The following is an 18,670-nucleotide window of genomic DNA, read 5'->3' as shown; positions in this document are numbered from 1 at the left end:
CATTAACTCAAGAAAGAGCAGCTCCAGCTTATTGTTGATCAGATATTCGCTTCAGCACTCTCGATGCAGCGTTTCCATGAGGCGAGGGGTTTGTCCATGAAGGGCATCGACCGTCTGGAAAAAGCTCGGGGAGCTTTTCCAAGGCTAAGAACTCTTACTGAGCCTCATAAATAATAAAAACACATTTTTGACTTCAGGTTTTTCACCCATGGCTGAATGAGGGGGGTTTATTATCACTATAATTGAAGAAGAACATGTCAAGAACTGATTTTCAACATAAAGGTAAAATTATTGCCAGAAGCATTTCTGTGATCCTACAAAATAAAAGCCTCTGTAGTCTCAATCTGTCTGTATAAACATGTGCTGCTCGTGACTGCAGATGGACACCGTTTTCCTTCAAAGCCACAAACACCCTGCTGTGGACGTTTGCTGCTGTATACCAGAGTTCAGATATAAAACACACAAACATAATAAAAGCGTTTCTGCGGCTCGGGGCAGGAACGTGGAGCCGGAGCTTTTCTGCGCTGTTTCTCTTTGAAAGCGTGGAACATTTATGACATCACACACGCGTTTCCCACACACGCTCAGCCTGTAACAAACCAGCTCTGACCGCCTCCGTGTTTCCACTCGTCCTGCTTCCTCCTCAGTGCTCGGCTGGCGTTTCCATAGAAACACCTAGTTTAACCATCATCATTATAGCTCTGCGGTCTGTGCACAGCTGCATGTAATAAAATGTGAACGCAGCCTGTGAACGGGGTCATACGTGTAGAAACACACGTCTGCCCTGACTCTCAGTGTTTCTCATTAGCCTGTGCACAGACTCACGCTTCACGAGAAAGCGATGCTGCGGCCTTCATTAGACCTGTTTGAGCTCATTCATAGTTTCTGTCAGAGCACCTCTGGTCCCCGTCAGTCCTGCACATTAAGCTACAGGAGCTGTTCCTGTGCTAACACTAGCCAGGCTGAGTCTGATTCGGTGAGCTCGGAGGAACGGCCCAGCCTGCGCGAGTGAGTTTATACACCTGTGCCTGAAAACACCTGCATTTAAAGATTAAGTGGTTTGGTCCAATGCTTTTGTCCATGTAGTGCATTTAAGACCTCAGTGCTGTTGGCCAACAGCGTGCTGGTGGAGACTGTGCTTGAAGAGAGGAACAACATCAGTAATCTAAATGTAAGCACTGCCACCGGGAGCGCTGCTGCGATGATGGAGAGCAGTTGGAAAGGAAGCAGGGCCAGGAGCAGTGGAGGTGGGTTCAAGCTGTGGGGCATCCTGATGTGAACAGTGTTGTGGGTGAAGAGAGCGTCAGACAGGATCATGCATTTGAAAGTGGACATTAAATCGGTGATGTTGTCAAAGTGTTTGCCCCACAGCTCAGAGGTCAGTTAGAGGAGAGAGAAGGAGTGTCCCAGTGGGAGAGGGTGCTGGGTGGTGCTGAGGAGAGGACTGCAGAAGGACAGGTGAGAGGGAGAAACACAGGGTCATGTACACGAGTGAGACATACACAGGTGCACTACAGCCACTGCAGTCTGTATGTATGGACACTGTAAGGTGCTGCTAGCAGAGAATGTGGCTACTCTGCAGGATGGTGCTGCGGAGAAAGACAACCACACATGTGATGGTTGCTCTGAGAGTGCTGACGGAGAAGGACAAAAGCAGCTTCGGTGTCTTCGTGGATCAGAGAAAGCAGACGATTGGCTGCCAGAGAGGAAGTCAGGAATGGCAGAGAGACAGTGGTGAGGTGTGAGTGACAGGTGGGTGGAGCCCCGTCCTGTCTGCAGCGGTGATGTGGACTGACCAACCCCTGACCTGAATTCAAACATTTGTAAGACATCCAGGCCTACGAGATGAAACCCCGTCTCCATGACGACAGCTGAACATGTTTGCTGTGATTTACTGGGAACAAAACGAAACTGAACCATCGACCCTCAAAGGCGTTCCCATCCACGTTTCAGTACTTTAGGACTGATCAAAGTGTTATGTTTGTACTACTCTTAGAATAAACTTCCACTCTTGTCACACTAAGCCACAAACACAGGTTTGGTGAGACAGATTTATTCAGCCATCATGAGACAAGCGTTACATAAGAAGAATAAAGGTGTTTTTGTGCCTCTGCAGGAGGAGCCGCTTACACAACACAAGACGCCACACAAACCTGATGATGATGATGTGACAAACTCAGGTTTTGTAAACACAAGGATGCAGCTGCTGCAGGTTTCATTAACGTGACTTTTCCTGCATGCAAAGTTAAAACCTTCCAGATCTTTGAACAAATATCCTCGTAAACCGAGCCAGGCTCACGAGTCTAATGTGTGATCCAGTTTATTACTCAGTGCACAGAAGAGTTCAACGTTTCACATCAGTCATCTGCACAGTAACGGACGCAGGAAGCAGCTTCGCTGCCGACTTCAGCTCGTTCCTCAGATCTCGCCGGGTGGGCAGACCATCATTGGACCAGCAGGAAGTGTCATGTTTCACGCTCACAGCTTTAAAACCAAAACCCCCACAGCTCGCTGACTGACAGTTTCCTCAGCCAATCAAACGTGAACACAGCTCAGAAGAAATCCATTAAAACCCTTCTGCCCAATCATTTGCATTCACTTTAATCCCAGCGCAGCTGCGGGGGGGCTGCTGATTGGCTGACATCAGAGTTTATCAGTGTCAGATGACAAACAGCTGCAAAAGGAAAAGTTAATCTGATGAAGACTGTGTGGTTTTGGACAGCGTTCCCACCGAGGCTCTTCCAGAGAAGCTCTGTGATCAGCACTCTCAGTGCAACAATCATATGCACCAATAGAATCAGCGTCTATCACAAAATAAAAGCATAGTGTGACACAAAAGCACTCTGTCTGTTTCCACCTGAAGGGAAAGGACTGTCGACAGGAAGAGGCTTCATTTCCCAGAATCCAAGAGCGAGAATGAGCCACAACGTCGACTCCAGCCTGGACGTCCTCGTCTCCACCTACACGCTTTGTAAAGTCACCGCAGTCGGGACGGTTTCTGACGTGGTCAGATTTTTGTAATCAAATCATTATCTGTGCACGACTCCCACATCCAAACAATCCCTCGTATGCTCCCGTCTCTTTAAGACAGCCCTCCCTAAATCCCACTGTTTTCTCATTGGTCAGTGTCTGGAAACCTGCAGTTAGTCGGTGGGCAGAGATGCGTTATAAAAGTAGAACGAGCTGTTGGAAGCTGAGCGTTCAGAGCAGCCTGAACATTTTCTCTCAGGAGGATTAAATACGTCTGATATGACACAAAAAAGGAAGAAGATGCGAGTTTCAACTAGTCTGGGAAAAAATCTCAGGCTGAACATCTTGATCTTAAGAAAACATCCTGATCTTCTTCAGGCCTCGGTGGAGGAGACGTTCAGGTTCCCAGCATGAGTCTAGAATGAGAGTAACAGTTTCTGGAGCTAAAATGATCCAAAACAACGATGCTCCACAGGAAAACAGTTTGTCCCGGGTGAAAGTGTTGGAATCAGAGACCTATCCTTCCTTTGTGTCCATTAAAACAGTCCCCGTGTCTTTGAACCAAAGTACAACACGTTCAGGTTTCAAGTCGAGTGTTGACACGGTCAGAGGCGTTCCTGAAGCTGGTTTAACGGCAGCGTTAATGCCGCATGTCTCAGTTTGTGAACACAAACGTTTTCAGTGGGAAGCTGGAACGAGCCGAGTCAAATACAATAACTCCTCCCACGCTCTGCACAGTTCACCAATGCACCAGAAGCTCGGGCACTTACGTTCCCGTCGTCGCCATTGTCGATGTGGAGCAAGTGCCCAGCTGCCATGTCACTCTGTGGTTTCCGCGGTAACCAGTCAGACAGTTTTCCCTGACGAGTCAGTGCTGCTGTTAGAGCATCCGGGCACAGGATGGCGTTCATGAACGGCGCGACTCGAATAAACAGACCAATCAGATGTGGCTCACTGTCATGACTGTGCTGCGTTTGTGTGCGTGTTTGGAGAAACAATCAGTGCTGGCTCTTACTGGCAAACACATTTAATAACTGGATGTGAAACAGGATTGGCTGGTGCACACAGAGCTGGGAACAGCTGGACCAACCTGTACGTTAGTGTGATTTGCAAAAATAAATACAACGTGGACGAATCTTCAGCTGTGACAGAAGAGCTGCAGTGAAACTTACACGAAGCAGTTTTTATCAGCAGATGTTTCAAAAACTACAAAATGATCTTTTTCAAGACAACATTAAACACATTTGGTTTGTGAGCTGAGATCAACCTGAACATCTGGATAACAGCTGAGCAGATGTGAGACAGCCAATCAGGAACAGCAGAAGATTACACACGTTTAAAGCAGTAATAACTGTGACACCTTAGCTTACAACAGGCCTTTCAAGCAGTGCGCTAAAAACAGGGAGCTAAAATATCTCATCTGAAGCCCCGTTTGGGGTCCCTGAACCACAGTTTGAGTAACACAGTAATTGGATGAAGAATTTAAAAAGCGTTAAAAATAAAAACAAAGAACTTTCTGAATAATAATAATAATAATGATAATTTTTGGTGTTTTTCTAGTGGAGGTTTAGGACTGTGGGTCCAGTCCTGCATGTCTGGATTTCTATCGTTGTGAGGACCCTCCATGACACAACCTGAACAACAAATCTCAATCTGCAGGCATGTCCTCACATGATCCAACAATCACACAGGTCTCCACAAAGATAGACATGTAAGAGCACAAGCACACACAGTGCAGTCCAGTGTAGCAGGGATTCATGGGACTTTCCCGTCTCCTAAAACAAGAGTCCTTTAAAATTCAGCACCAGCAGCGTCCTGGGAGACGGCATCCAGTGATGTAATCACTTTGGACACGTGATCCCTGAACATACGCACGGTTCAGAATCTGCTGACGAAGCCCCAGAAGGTGTAATGATCCTTCAGGAGCTGAATACTAAACAACGGGCCATCCTCGAAATGAAGTCCAGTAAAAAACACTCCACAAAAAACGTCCACGTGAAATCTTAAATCGAACACTTTGGAGCCAGAAAACCTTTTCTTTCATAAATACAGACATCCTGTCATTTGTTTGATACTGAAAAAATTGAAATGGATGCTGGGAAATGGAGTCTAATGACGTTAATACTGACAGGGAAACCTGTAGTGACCAAAAATATTAGTTTTATTCTGGTTTCTTCAAAGGTGGGAACTGATTATCAGTCTTTGTGAGTAAAAAAAATCCACAGTTATATCTGGTCAGGCTAGTGCCTCCTGTAGGTGTTAGGGGTTCAGCGCTTTGCACAAGGGCACTTCAGTAGGGTGGAGGAGGGAGTCAAAGCACCTGGCTGGCAGTCAAGTGCTAGAGGCGAGGCTCAGTGTGGAGAAGAAAGAGTTCGGTCAGCTGGTCTGGGTCGATGTCATACACTCCTAGAAGATGAAAGACAGGAAACGTCAAACGGTGCTGACTAGTGTAAAAATGTGGCAGTCAGCGCCCCCTACAGGCAGAACATCCTTCAATCCAAAGGGTTCATCCTCTGGGGATCAGGATAAACATCTGTACACTTCCACAAACTCTAAACACGTGGAGGAACAGTGAACTGACCGATGCTGGAGGTGTGCTGCAGCATAAACAATTATGTAATAGTTACAGTTTATGGGCAAGTGCCCTCTACTGGTCAAATGAATGGTGACAAAGTGCGGGGGGGTGGTGACAGGGTCAGAGTGTGCAGGAGGGGTGTCAGGGTGGGTGGACGGAAACCGTCGGACCGGCTCAGCACCACAGCTGGTTTTTGTTTTTCTAAGGACATTACCGACAATACAAAAAACTGTAGTTCTGTTTCATCAGGTTGTGTTCTGCGATAAAGTGACCCATGGAGATCAAACAGGTGCAAGGTGCACACTCAGGTTTAACGGGAAGGCAGGGTTCATCGCTGCTTCGATCGCTAACAGGAAGCTCGGGCTCAACCACACTGAGCTAAGGCTGCCAGCTGTCTATTCTGTTTTTAACCTACTCAGGGTTACTTCCTGTTTCGTTATAGGTACAGAAGATCTGCATACCACGGTACAGGAAACCATACAGTCCTGGACCCGACTAAATAATCAGTCCTTTACTCATCTTTTCTAAAAAGTGATTTTTAACAGCGGCTGCTGGAACATCTTCGCCTGTGATGCTAAATGAGCTGAAATGAAAAGAGAAGCTGAGCTGGTTTACCGGCTATAACAGGCTGTTCCTGCCGTTCATGTTTGGGCCTTTGGACCTCATCTGCTCCTGGACCGACCCAGACTGTAAAACACAACAACACTTCTTTACATAGCACACTCACATGCATCAAACACAGAAGACAACAATCATGATGAACTAAAATGACACAGTCACACCTTCTTTATAACCAATAAATCCGTCAAAGGTTTAAACAGGTGTAACACTGAACTGTATGTGGGTGTTCTCATCTATAACACAGAGTATATATTAAAATGCTGTTGCTCCAAACTGTAGGGGTTTACACCAGTAGAGGCTGCTGGTTCAGTTCCAGTAGAGGCACAATCCCAGTCTGGGGTCGACGGGCGACCCGCGGTAAAACTCGAACACGCTACGGTTCAAGTTACGACTGAAGTGCGACAGCTTCCATCATACCTGTAACTGGTTTCTGTTCAGAGTGATGGTTTCACACACGTCATTGTTCTGCTCAGTATTTTACTTTGTTCTCAAACGTCCCTGTTGTTACTTACCCATTTTTTATGCGCTGATTTGTGATGTGCACACACACACACACACACACACACACACACACGGCTGCATGGTGAGTAAACAGGTAGACAGGATTGTTACTGACCGGCTGCAGGCCTTCTGCCATCTCTCCAGAGCCGATGTGTGTGAGGTGGATGAAGTTAGTCGGTTCTCCGATCATGCTGCGATCAATCTTCCTCCTCTTCTTCTTCTATGATCATATAGACACACATTAGAGTCTCTGATGTGTGTTTGTCCTTCATAAACAGCTGATCATGGAGCTCCACAGGAAACATTTTCACTGCTATGCAGATGACACCCTTACTCGTGTACTTGGTGAGCACGGACTCGCGATTTGTACAATTGGAACACCAGCGTACTTGATGTCACAGCTCTGGAGCCTCTTAATTTAACTGTGAGCAATATGTTATGAAGCTTAACTTTAATCACAGCCAAACCGGTTTACTCAGGAACAAATAAAACACTGAAATAAACCCGGAATAACCGTGCCCCGAATCGAATCACTGAATCGATTTGAAATCCAAGAAAGAAACACCAGAATTAGAGATTCAGATGATTTGATAAACTGATTATTTGCACACACACACACACACACACACACACACACACACACACACGCAGGTGTGCACGCACACACACGCACACACACGCACACACAGGTGTGCACGCACACACACGCACACGCAGGTGTGCACGCGCACACACACACACACACACACACACACACACAGGTGTGCACGCACACACGCACACGCAGGTGTGCACGCGCACACACACACACACACACACACACACACACACACAGGTGTGCACGCACGCACACACACGCGCACACACACGCGCACACACACACAGGTGTGCACGCACACACACGCACACACACACAGGTGTGCACGCACGCACACGCACACACACAGGTGTGCACGCACGCACGCACACAGGTGTGCACGCACGCACGCACACACACACAGGTGTGCACACACGCACGCACACACACAGGTGTGCACGCACGCACGCACACACACACACACACGCAGGTGTGCACGCACACACACGCACACGCAGGTGTGCACGCACGCACACACGCACACGCAGGTGTGCACGCACACACACACACGCACACGCACACACGCACACACACACACACGCACACACAGGTGTGCACGCACACACACACACACACGCACACACACGCACGCACACACACACACGTGTGCACGCACGCACGCACGCACGCACACACACACGTGTGCACGCACACGCGCGCGCACGCACGCGCACACACACACGTGTGCACGCACACGCGCGCGCACGCACGCACACGCACGCACGCACACACACACACACACACAGGTGTAAACAGACGCGGGTCCCGCTCGGCCACGCTGCCCCCTCTGAACGTGAATCGTCGCCGCTCGGCTCGCGCGCCGCCTCCTCCGCGGGGGTGGCGGTCGTCATGGCAACGTCAGGAATAAAACAACTGCTCGGGTGACAAACTGGACGAGTCACGCTTGACTCAGCGGGAGGTTAAAATAACACCCGTCAATCATCCAATCAGTGCGAGGCGCACCGGGGTCCCTCCTACATCCTGCTCCACACCAGGGGACCCACATTCACTCCAGTACGTGCTGCTGCCATTAGAACAGAACAGCCCTTTATTAAATTGTCCGTTTTACAGGATTCTTGTGTCTCCGTTGTTCAGGTTTCCTTTTGGTTTATAAAATAAAATAAATTACACACAGCAGTTTGTGCAATTCAGTTTTTTCCTTTGTCTTTTCATGTGTTTGTTACGTGGGCCTTCTGTGCGTGAGCAGCGACCAGCCATGTTTGCAGTGGTGTCTTTGGCGTCTCCCACAGACTTAAACACACGTCTGTGTTGTGTGTCTGTGCTCCTTCTGCAGGGTTGTAGGTACGTTGCATTTGTTTACAGGGTCACACATGTTTTTAATAAGATCCAAAGTCTGTGACAGAGATGTGAGTTTGCCTGTTTTAACTCCTGTCACATGACCTGACCTTCAAACAGCAGTGCAGACACGCTCACTTCAGTCCCAGACACCAGTGTGTGTCTCTGTGACAGTGTTGTGGTCTTTCCCTTGTGTGGAGGGCTCTCCTGCACACACCCTTCCTCTCTGCCTCAGGTTATTTCCATGACTCTAAAAACTTGTAATCAAAGCTTTTTCTTTATGTTTCTGAAACGTCAGAGATCCAATCAAAGTGCAGAAAATTGTAAATTTTTGTAGTAAATTGTAAATATTGTAAAACTTTTCTTCTGTCATTTAATGGTCGGGCATTGTACAGCTACAAGCATTTCACCCCCATGTCATACTGTGTATGGTTGTGTGTGTGTGACAAATAAAATTTGAATTTGAATTTGAATCTGAGCTGATGTAAGGTTTACAAACTGAGCACGCTCAGTGGCTTCACAGCTTCATTACGTAACCCTGAGACGCTGCCGAGCAAACAGCAGAAGAAGAAAACAAATCTCCTGGCAACGTCTGTGTTGAGCAGCTAAACACTACACCCACCCTCGTCATCGTCATCGTGTAATCAGTGAGTCAGAGCCGTCTGAGCTGGTGAAAGTCTGGAAGGATCATAGCCAGGATCAGCTCACAGACCTCCAACATGGCCGACATCATCCACTCGTCCTAAACAGGCCAAATGTAAAAGCTCCGCCCCAAAAAGACGAAAATGTAAAAACCTTAAAACAGGCGACGCGTTTGCTCGTTCGAGTGGAATTTACGCAGGACCTGATGGGTGAAATATGTGCAGTCAGCCTCAGACGTTACACAACATCTGTAGTGCTGACGACAAACTGAGCGTGCGCAGAAACAACCCCACTTCTCTTTGATTTAATGACGTCTACATTACTCACACCGTCACAACTTTATCACAAACAGCTGCACAAAGAGACGATGTGAAAATACGCACAATAACGATGAAACGTCCACCAAAACCTTCTATGATAAACTTTGTGCGGCTGGAGTTCAAACCTGCCCACTTTAACCTTACGCACACTTCCTGAGTGAAGTCAGCGCTGGCATCGGTGCGTCTCGCTGTGTTTATTAAAGGTGTATTGTTGCAGTGCCACAATGGAACAAACACAGAGCTAAAAATAGAGCCAGAGGAAGGAGGGAGGAGGAAGAGGAGGAGGCTCTCTGGGGAGAAAGGCCACAGCAGCACTTCCTCCCGTCACGGCAGCGTCGCTACCATCAGGAACCTTTTATTATTGTACTTTATTGAGCCCCGTGGGGAAATTGCTCTCTGCATTTAACCCATTCACTCAGTGAAGCAGTGGGCAGCCATTGGGCGCCCGGGGAGCAGTGTGTAGGGACGGTACCTTGCTCAGGGGTACCTCAGGGTAGCTGTTAAGATCTGTGCTGATGTTTGCGTTCTGTTTATGTCACGTGAAGCAAAAAGAGAAGCGACGGCTGCAGAGGTCAGAGGTCACAGAGAAAAGGGAAGCTGTGCATATGTGTGTGTGGAGGCCACAGTAACTCTGAGGCCTCGTGGGGACATTTGTGGAAGAGCACACAAGCCCCGCCTTTACCTGTGCAGCGTCACGTTCAGGCACATAAACAACACCGATCACATAACTGTCCACTTCATTTACCTGCTAAGCATCAGCCATCGTTTTAGCTAGTCCAAGTTGGTAAATGGTAAATGGCCTGCATTTGTATAGCGCTTTTCTAGTCCATAGGACCCCAAAGCGCTTTACACTACATTCAGTCATTCACCCATTCACACACACATTCACACACTGGTGATGGCAGCTACATTGTAGCCACAGCTGCCCTGGGGCGCACTGACAGAGGCGAGGCTGCCGGACAAAGGCGCCACCGGGCCCTCTGACCACCACCAGTAGGCAAACATGGGGTTAGTATCTTGCCCATTTGTATATTTGACATGCAGCCAGGAGGCAGCCTGGGATCGAACCACCGACCTTCTGATTAGTGGCTGACCTGCTCTGCCACCTGAGCTACAGCCACCCCGGTAGTTACCAGTTACCAGTTAACTTCAGCTTTGAAACATTGTATCCGCTAACATTAGCTAACATGATTAATTCTAATATTTGTACAAACTTAGAATCACATGCAGCATTTAAAGTTATCAAAAGACAGCACGTCTCACCGGCGGTGGTTTAGCTACCACGCAGCAGCCCATCTTGTGCCAGAAGTCGCTCATGCCGAGGCTCGGTCTGTCCAACGGCCGGACGCTGCTCTCTGCTGCTGTCCTGCAGGCCAGAGGAGGAACTACAGCCTGAGGGTAATCTTGGGGCATTCAGGCCAAAAACTTGATTGACGACAAAGCTCAGGTGCCTAAAACCCCCAAAATGCCGGCACAGGGTGGAGTCGGGATGTCCCCGATTAATTCAACGGCTCTTTAGCAGCTGAAGAAAAAAAAAAAAAAAGTGTTTATTCTACAAATCTGGTGAAGAAAAAAAAAAAAAGGTCAAATCCAAAGTGTGGAGAGTTCAAAGCTGCACGTTCATGCACGATCTGTGGAGAGAGAAACGTTGATCTAATTAAATGACTACTATCATCATCACAGCTTTAACAGCTGGAAGTTCACAGTTTCCACCTTCACTTTACACCTAGCAACAAATTTATATCCAGCCTGCTTTATTTTGAAAATCCTATATGGATAGATTAAGTTAATAGAAACACCTGGACCGTGCTGGCTGTCAGACACCATCTGATTTATTTGTAGTTTTTAAAAAAATCTAAAAGTTTCACAAATATTGTCAGTTTGATTAAAACACAGTAACTAATCATGCTGAAAATACCCAAGAGCTGCACTTCAGTTATTAATGCTTACATAAAGGCTCTCCGAGCTCTGCAGGTTCAAACATGAACGGCTGACACTCTCAGCCAGCTTACAGCCTTCACATTTATTCTGCTGTGATTTCCTGTGAACTCTCACATGTCCTTACAGCAGCACCAATGCAGGGAAGCAACAGCAGATTTACACACAGCGATGAAATGACTGCGAGCCCAACATCTGAGACCCAAAAACCACAGAAAATTCCCCCAAACGTCCCCACATGGCAGGGAAACAGGAACGCAGTGAGACACCCAGCTACGTGGGAACCCTCAGAGACGTCAACAAGGCAAACACATCGAGCATGACTAAACACTGGGTGTGTCCAAACACACAGTTCTGCTGTGTGTGTGTGTTTCTGGGCGTTCTTCTCAAGCTGATCCTGAAACTTGACTCCAGCTGTTGATTAAATCACACAGTTCTGACCTTTGACCCCTCAGGTGGGACATTTAATAAGCGCTGCAGATCAGTGGAGACCGACGCTGAGGGAGCGCTCGTGCACTTTTATAATATATATTCTGACTTCTTACACACAGAACATGAAACAAATAAATGATTTCTACTTCATTTTTAGAGAATCTAGAAAAGTGTGGAAGCACTGTCAACACATCTATGCTGCAGCGAGCTCTGCGTGCTGGTTTTTAAGATTAATAAGACGTGTAAGCTCCTCCCACACCTTTCATGTGTGAGCTCATGAGCAGCACAGGCGTGAAACGCTGTTTTTACGTGGGCATGCGGCCCGATTCCACGCAGGACTGAATCGAGCGTCTGCTCTGGACTCGGTCCAGCACATTTCAGCAGACGATAAGGGAAGAATGTGGAGGCCAGGAACATGTAGCTTCACGCTCCACATCCACCCTGATCAGCAGCCAGGAATTCAGCCTGCGGCTCCGACTCCTGACGGAGGCCCAGAGAGGATGTCCTGCGCTCTGCTCTGTCAATCGAATCATCCTCTGTCACCTGACCTGCAGGATCAGAGCAATCACCTGAAGTTCAGCCTTCAGGTTGAACTCACTGTAATTCAGCTGTGAGCCGATGACCTGACGCGCTACATTTCCCTGTTAGGAGCTGCACTCAGACCTCTAGTAGGGCTGCCACGATTATGTCGTCTATTAAAATCGTCGTCGACTAATTTACGTCGTTTGAAGCTTTGTAAGATCCCAAAAGCCGCAGGAATAAGTAGCAGGATTTAAGAGTGCAATAACGGACTGAAACAGAAGATGGCAGCACTGCATGTACAAGGATGCCAGCTGCTGTTAAACCCCGAAGAAGAAGAAGAAGCTGTGTCCAAATTCAGGGGCTGCATCCTTTGAAGGCCTCATCTGTAGGCCGATTAAGTTACAGCGACACGGCAAAGACTGTCCAAATTCGAAGACTGCCCCATACGTGGCCAAAAAAATGCGTCCTTCATTTCCCCAGATTTGAAGGATGGGTCAGGTGTATACTTCGTGGCCCAACCTATCCCAGAATTCATAGCGCCCAGTTTCCAACAATGGCGGTAGCTAGTTAGTTTTAATATTACTCTTATTATTCTTTCTGGGTCACAAAATAAACGTTTAACATATGTTCAGGCGAGAATGTAGCTGTGGAAACCTCAAATATCTGCTCAGTTTATCAAGACACCGCATATTTTCAAAAGCGCTCCGACGTTTTCGGAGACGTCTGTTACCCACTAGCTCGATAGTTAGCCGGGGGCTAGGCTAACTAGAGCCGTGAGAACAGCGGACTCCCGGCAAATCGTTTTCAAACCCACCGCCGTCTTTCACTACTCAGGTTAAACATGATATATGAGTCACTTAGATAACTTACAATGTTATTGTTTGGCTTTTTTTTTGTGTTTTATTTGTTCCTGAGTAAATCGGTTTGTCTGAGATTAAAGTTATAGTTTTTACACAGCTGAATAAACGTCAAGCAGACAGCTGATTATCAGAAGTGTGAGATGCTCGAGAATTTACTCCGGTGTCCTGTTATATTTTAGATAGCAAGGAGTTTATTAAACTTCACCGAAACAATCTGCAAATTTCATTAAAATTGAATAAACTATCATCTTGTCTTTATTTTTAGTTAGCACAGACCTTAAACACTTAAAGCTGTAAGCTAATGATAGTTATATAAGAGCAGATGCTGCTGGTGCAATAAGCTGTACGTTTTACGTCCAATGGATGATGATCTGATTAGTCGACTAATCGCAAAAATAATCAGTGACTAGTCGACTATCAAAGTAATCGTTTGTGGCAGCCTTAACTCTGGATTGTTATGAGCTGGGAGAAAAACACAACTACAGCTGCTTTTTTTGTCACGTGTGACGTCTAAACACGTCGCTGAACCGAGGCGAACGTTTGGGTTTCTGTCAATGAATGATGTGAAGTCGACAGCTTCATCCTGGGAAGTCTTATTCTTGTGCCTAAAATCAGAAGTCAGGCCTTTTCCTGCAGGAGTGATGTGAGCGGCGGAAAATGTGTAAACTGTGCGTTTGTGTTTGCTAGCAGGAGATCTGTCACGCCAACGCGAGGAGGAGGAACAGACTCTTCCTCCCTCGTCTGGCTGCAGGTGGTACGGGCCGGTCTGATTATAGGAAGTGAAACGAGTCTGTTTAACGAGTGTGCGAGGAAGTTTAAGGTGGAAGTGAACCAGAGATTTCATCTTTATCTGACATCAGGACAGTTTCATCTGTGAAAACACCAGAAACTAACCCACAGACATCATGTGATTACCATCGTCGTCACAGCTGACCACCTGATCTGACCACCTGATGTGACATCAGCTGAGCGTTCATGAGCCAGGAGGCCGAATCAGCTGAAACAACAACAACAACAACGGCCCATTTGTCTGTGTGGGACGACGGCCTGCAGGTCACATGACTGCACTTTAGTCAGCTGACAGAGGAAGGCCTTTATTTAAACTCATCTGCTGAATGACCTCTGACCTTCATCAGCTTCTGCTTTTTCATCAGTAGAAGATTTTTTTAGACTTGTGTTTAGTTAATGTGACATTTTGACTGAACAATCTGCTGTAAACATCGTGCTGGACCTTTCTGCTTGAACTCCACAGAGAAGCTTCACAATCATCCCCCTGTTTCTGAACCTGCGTTTCAGCCTCTGAAACGAGCTCATTCAGCTCCTGTCTCTTTAAGATCTCCCTAGAGGCCCGTCTGATTGGCCATCTCCTGGAAGCTTGCTGAAGGGCAGCACCCAGAGCATGTGGCTGGAGCACATGCTCACTGTTTTCTGATAACGTACGATGACACAGAAAGGTGTGACATGCTGACATCACAACAGCGCTCAGCCTAACAGGGGTTATTTTCACACAGTAGACTCAGCATTGGACGCAAACCACAGCTAAACATACACGCTGGTCCTGAGCGAGTGTGGCTGACCCTGCCTGCAGTCTAACACTAACAGATGTTGGTCTTCTTTCTTTACCGTCATCCAGTCATTTCAGTCGTGCTTCTCCAACACGCTGACGACACACGACTCCATACTTCAGGTAAATTCTTAGATAACAGGCAGATTGAAGTGCTTTATTTTCTGCTTTCACTTCCTCCTTTCTAAACTGAGACACTGGCTTCCTGCTGATGCTTATCTCAGCTGATAAGAAGAAAAAACACGGTGCAGAGGAAGGTGACCGTTTACACCGCTACGACAAAAACAGGGAAATAAATCAACGAGTCTGTTTGGAAACTAAAGTGAAAGTGATTCAGCACCACAAACACACCTGTGACACACCTGTGTGATCACGACAACATCACTCACACGTTTCAGTCCATGAAGAGCATAAAGGTGTCTGTAAGGTCAGAAAGCGCGCACACACACACACTGACACCTTTATGAAGTAATTGAGGGATTTTAAAGACACCTCTGTGCTGAACTGGGACCCAACAGAGTACCTTCAGTACTGCAGTAATATGGTCACATGTCCATCTACTCCTAATGAGCTGCTGATGGTTTGGAGACTCCTGCAAACTGAGCATGGCAACAGTCTAACCTAGTTAATGTAAAAGGCCGACTTCTCAGTTTCAGAGAAGACTCTTATACAGAGAGCAGCTCTGGTATTGACTCTGCAATAGTCGGCCTCATCACTGATGGGGACGACATGGAGTACAGAGGACTGACCCAAGACTGGTGCCAGCAGAACTACCTCCAGATCAACACTAATAAAACCAAGGAGCTGGTGGTAGACTTCCACAGGCACAAACATCCTCCACTGCAACCACTGAACATCCAAGGTATGGACATTGAGGCTGTGGACAGCTACAGGTACCTTGGTGTTCACCTGAACAACAAACTGGACTGGACTGATAATTCAGACGCCCTCTACAGGAAAGGGCAGAGGAGGCTGTACCTGCTGTGGAGACTCAGGTCGTTTGGAGTGAAGGGCCCACTCCTGAAGACCTTCTATGACTCTGTGGTGGCCTCAGCCATCTTTTATGGTGTGGTCTGCTGGGGCAGCAGCATCTCAGCCCGGGACAGGAAGAGACTGAACAGGCTGATCCACAGGATGCCCTCTGGACCCAGTGGAGGTGGTGAGTGACAGGAGAATGGTGGCTAAGCTGTCACCCCTGTTGGACAACATCTCCCACCCCATGCAGCAGACTGTGACAGCACTGAGCAGCTCCTTCAGTGGCTGCAGCACCCACGGTGTGGGACGGAGAGATTTCACAGGTCTTTCCTCCCCACGGCTGTCAGACTCCACAATAAAGACTCCAACAATCAAACATATCCACACATGTGCAATAACACTAAGTGCAATACTCTTTTCTGGCATCGTTGTATTTTTACTCAGTTATATATAGCATTTGTATTCTATTGTTATCCTATTGTATATTTTATTCTATTTTATTCTACTGTATATAGTATCTTATTCTGTACAGTTGTGTACTGTATTTATTCTTATTATATTCTAATTTTTGCTTCATAACTTTTGCACTGTCCACTTCCTGCTGTGACAAAACAAATTTCCCACGTGTGGGACTAATAAAGGTGATCTTATCTTCATCATCTGTATCGACGGCTGAGCTCAGCGATGATGCTGAGCGTCCTGACTCGTGCGCTGGAGTTCAGACAAACTGTTCAATTCTAATCCCACAGGTCACGTGAACAGATGCTCGCTCAGAGGAAAATGATGAGAGTAAGTGTGTATCATCGACATACAAACGGTGGGATGTATCATGATTCTTTCTGACAGTACTAATGCGAGCGTGTAAAGCTTTCACAGTAATGGGCCAGGACAAACCTGAGAAACCACAGAACTTTTTGTTAGTGCACATCTATGACTACTGCATGAAACATGAACACTTTGTCCCTATGATAAGAGCCAATCAGTCCTTATTACGAGGAGCTCAAAGGTTCATTCATCTGTTTGTAAAAACAGTTTTCAACTGTTTCACTGAGAAAAGAAGGATCACAGAGTCCGAATGGATCCAGGTGAATCCAGCACGTTTCAGACAAACAGACTAATAATAAAGCGTCTGCACTGATTTCATCACATAACCATGTTTTAATGAAACGCTGCTCGTTACTCCACATTCACGCTGACGACGTGTTGTTATGTAGATGATGAGATCTTCACAGTGACGAACTTTATTCTGAAATTGTTCCACAGTTTGTGTCACGTTAATCAATGAACCTGATTGGCTGGAGTTCTACTTTTCCAGCTTTTTGGTTTCCTGTCTCAAATTTTTGAGATCATCAAATTCAACACGAGCTCCTTTGCCTCTTGAAATAGTAAAAAGCAAAATCAAACCTTACACATTAAACATGAGTTTTCTGAGTTCTACTGTAAAGAAAACATATTTACGCAGCCAGCTCTGGTGGGGTTGTCTTACTTTGGACAAATAACACGTGTAAAAGTATGGATTACATCCACAATAATACTTTCACTCAAACCAAGAGAACAGCATTAATGGATCAGAATGTTGAGGTGCAGCGGCATGAAAGCCAGCATCCACCTGAGGAGGAACATGAACGCGTGTGAATTTTACATCGATTCTTCTTAGACAGCACGTGTGCTCGAGTGAAGGCGGCAACATGTTGTTTCAACAATACAACTCTGTGGCTGCTTTCACACCGTTCATACCACGGCGAGCGGCTTCAGGTCTGAATCACAGCAACACCGCTCGACCGACGTCTTCGTCTTCAACCTTCACACCGGCGCATTCGTTGTCGACCTTCACACCAGCGTCTTCGTCACAAAGCGTGAGCCACTCTGCCGTGTCTACTTTAAATCATTCAATGAAAAATAAAAGTGTCCAGATTCACATCCCTCAGCCACGTCTGTGGTGAGCCGTCGCTTCACATCAAACCAGATGTTTCTTACAGATGTTCATCCTACCGAGGTTTCAGCAGCTACAAAGAGTCGGTCATTAGAAGCTAAAGTTGGGTTGATTTGAAATCTCAGACATCAAACATGCTCTGTGTGCGATTATCGAGTGAAAGTGATAAATGATGCTAATCGCGAGCCTGACAAGGCTGCATTCCTCTCCCTGTAAGCAGCTGATGCTTATCAGCCAGTTCCACCTTTAATGTGACGAAGAGTTCAAAGACATTTTAAAGGAGGCACAACAAGAAGAACTAGTAAAAAACACTCGGTCTCGTATCGACCGACCGTCAGTTACACAACCTCTGAGCAGGATGTCGGTGTCCCAACACGTCCAGAGGAACAAGTCAGGTCAGCGTGCAGTCACGGTAATGTCAGAGGAGTGTTACGGGAACGTCACGTTAACCTCTTCAGTCCCGAGTGTAAAACACAAACAGCTCCAGATTTGATCACTGCAGATTCCTGAGCCTACAAACCAACTGTGACGACCAGGATAGCGCTCTGAGCCGTTCACCCATTCCTGTCCTCGCAAACAGAGACGGTCAGAGGTCAGAGTCCAGCCACCACACACTGCCCCGCGCCTCTGAATCACTTCCTGTTCCTCTGCAGGAAACACCCTACACTTACTGAGCCAGTTTTAAACAGACCTTCAGGCGTACAAAGTGTTCACACGTCAGCACGATTCAGTCCCCAAACATCTGCAGGAGAACGACCTCAGCGCTGGGAGCTGCCGTCACCAAGGTGACGGCTGACGATGCATCCTTGCCGCTCGATCCGACCCGTCTGCATTCAACGGGCCGACAGGTGACAGGTCCAGAATCAGCCTCGGGATCAGGGTTA

General features: G+C 47.0%; 1 protein-coding gene across 5 annotated transcripts in view; it reads right to left on the bottom strand.

Annotated features, from left to right (window-relative positions):
- Positions 1 to 1,934: 1,934 nt before the first annotated feature.
- Positions 1,935 to 18,670, bottom strand: part of cdc42se1 (CDC42 small effector 1) — a 17,964-nt gene continuing 1,228 nt past the window's right edge. For 3 of the 5 annotated variants that reach the window (XM_085346527.1, XM_085346531.1, XM_085346530.1), the window contains exons 2-5: positions 10,826 to 11,084; positions 6,783 to 6,887; positions 6,161 to 6,232; positions 1,935 to 5,376 (exon numbers count right to left, since the gene is read on the bottom strand). In XM_085346527.1, the coding sequence (XP_085202653.1) occupies positions 6,164 to 6,232; positions 6,783 to 6,887; positions 10,826 to 10,975 (324 nt within the window). In that variant the 5' untranslated portion in view covers positions 10,976 to 11,084 and the 3' untranslated portion in view covers positions 1,935 to 5,376; positions 6,161 to 6,163. Of the gene's footprint in view, positions 5,377 to 6,160; positions 6,233 to 6,782; positions 6,888 to 10,825; positions 11,194 to 18,133 lie in introns of all 5 variants that reach the window. The other 2 variants (XM_085346529.1, XM_085346528.1) reach the window with 2 other exon arrangements.

Source organism: Diplotaxodon limnothrissa, linkage group LG22, assembly GCF_057381915.1.
Source record: "Diplotaxodon limnothrissa isolate DT_005_m linkage group LG22, D_limnothrissa_male_GT1.1, whole genome shotgun sequence".
Classification (NCBI taxonomy): domain Eukaryota; kingdom Metazoa; phylum Chordata; class Actinopteri; order Cichliformes; family Cichlidae; genus Diplotaxodon; species Diplotaxodon limnothrissa.
Note: the sequence above shows the minus strand (reverse complement) of the source record. Positions and strands in the feature narration are given on the sequence as shown.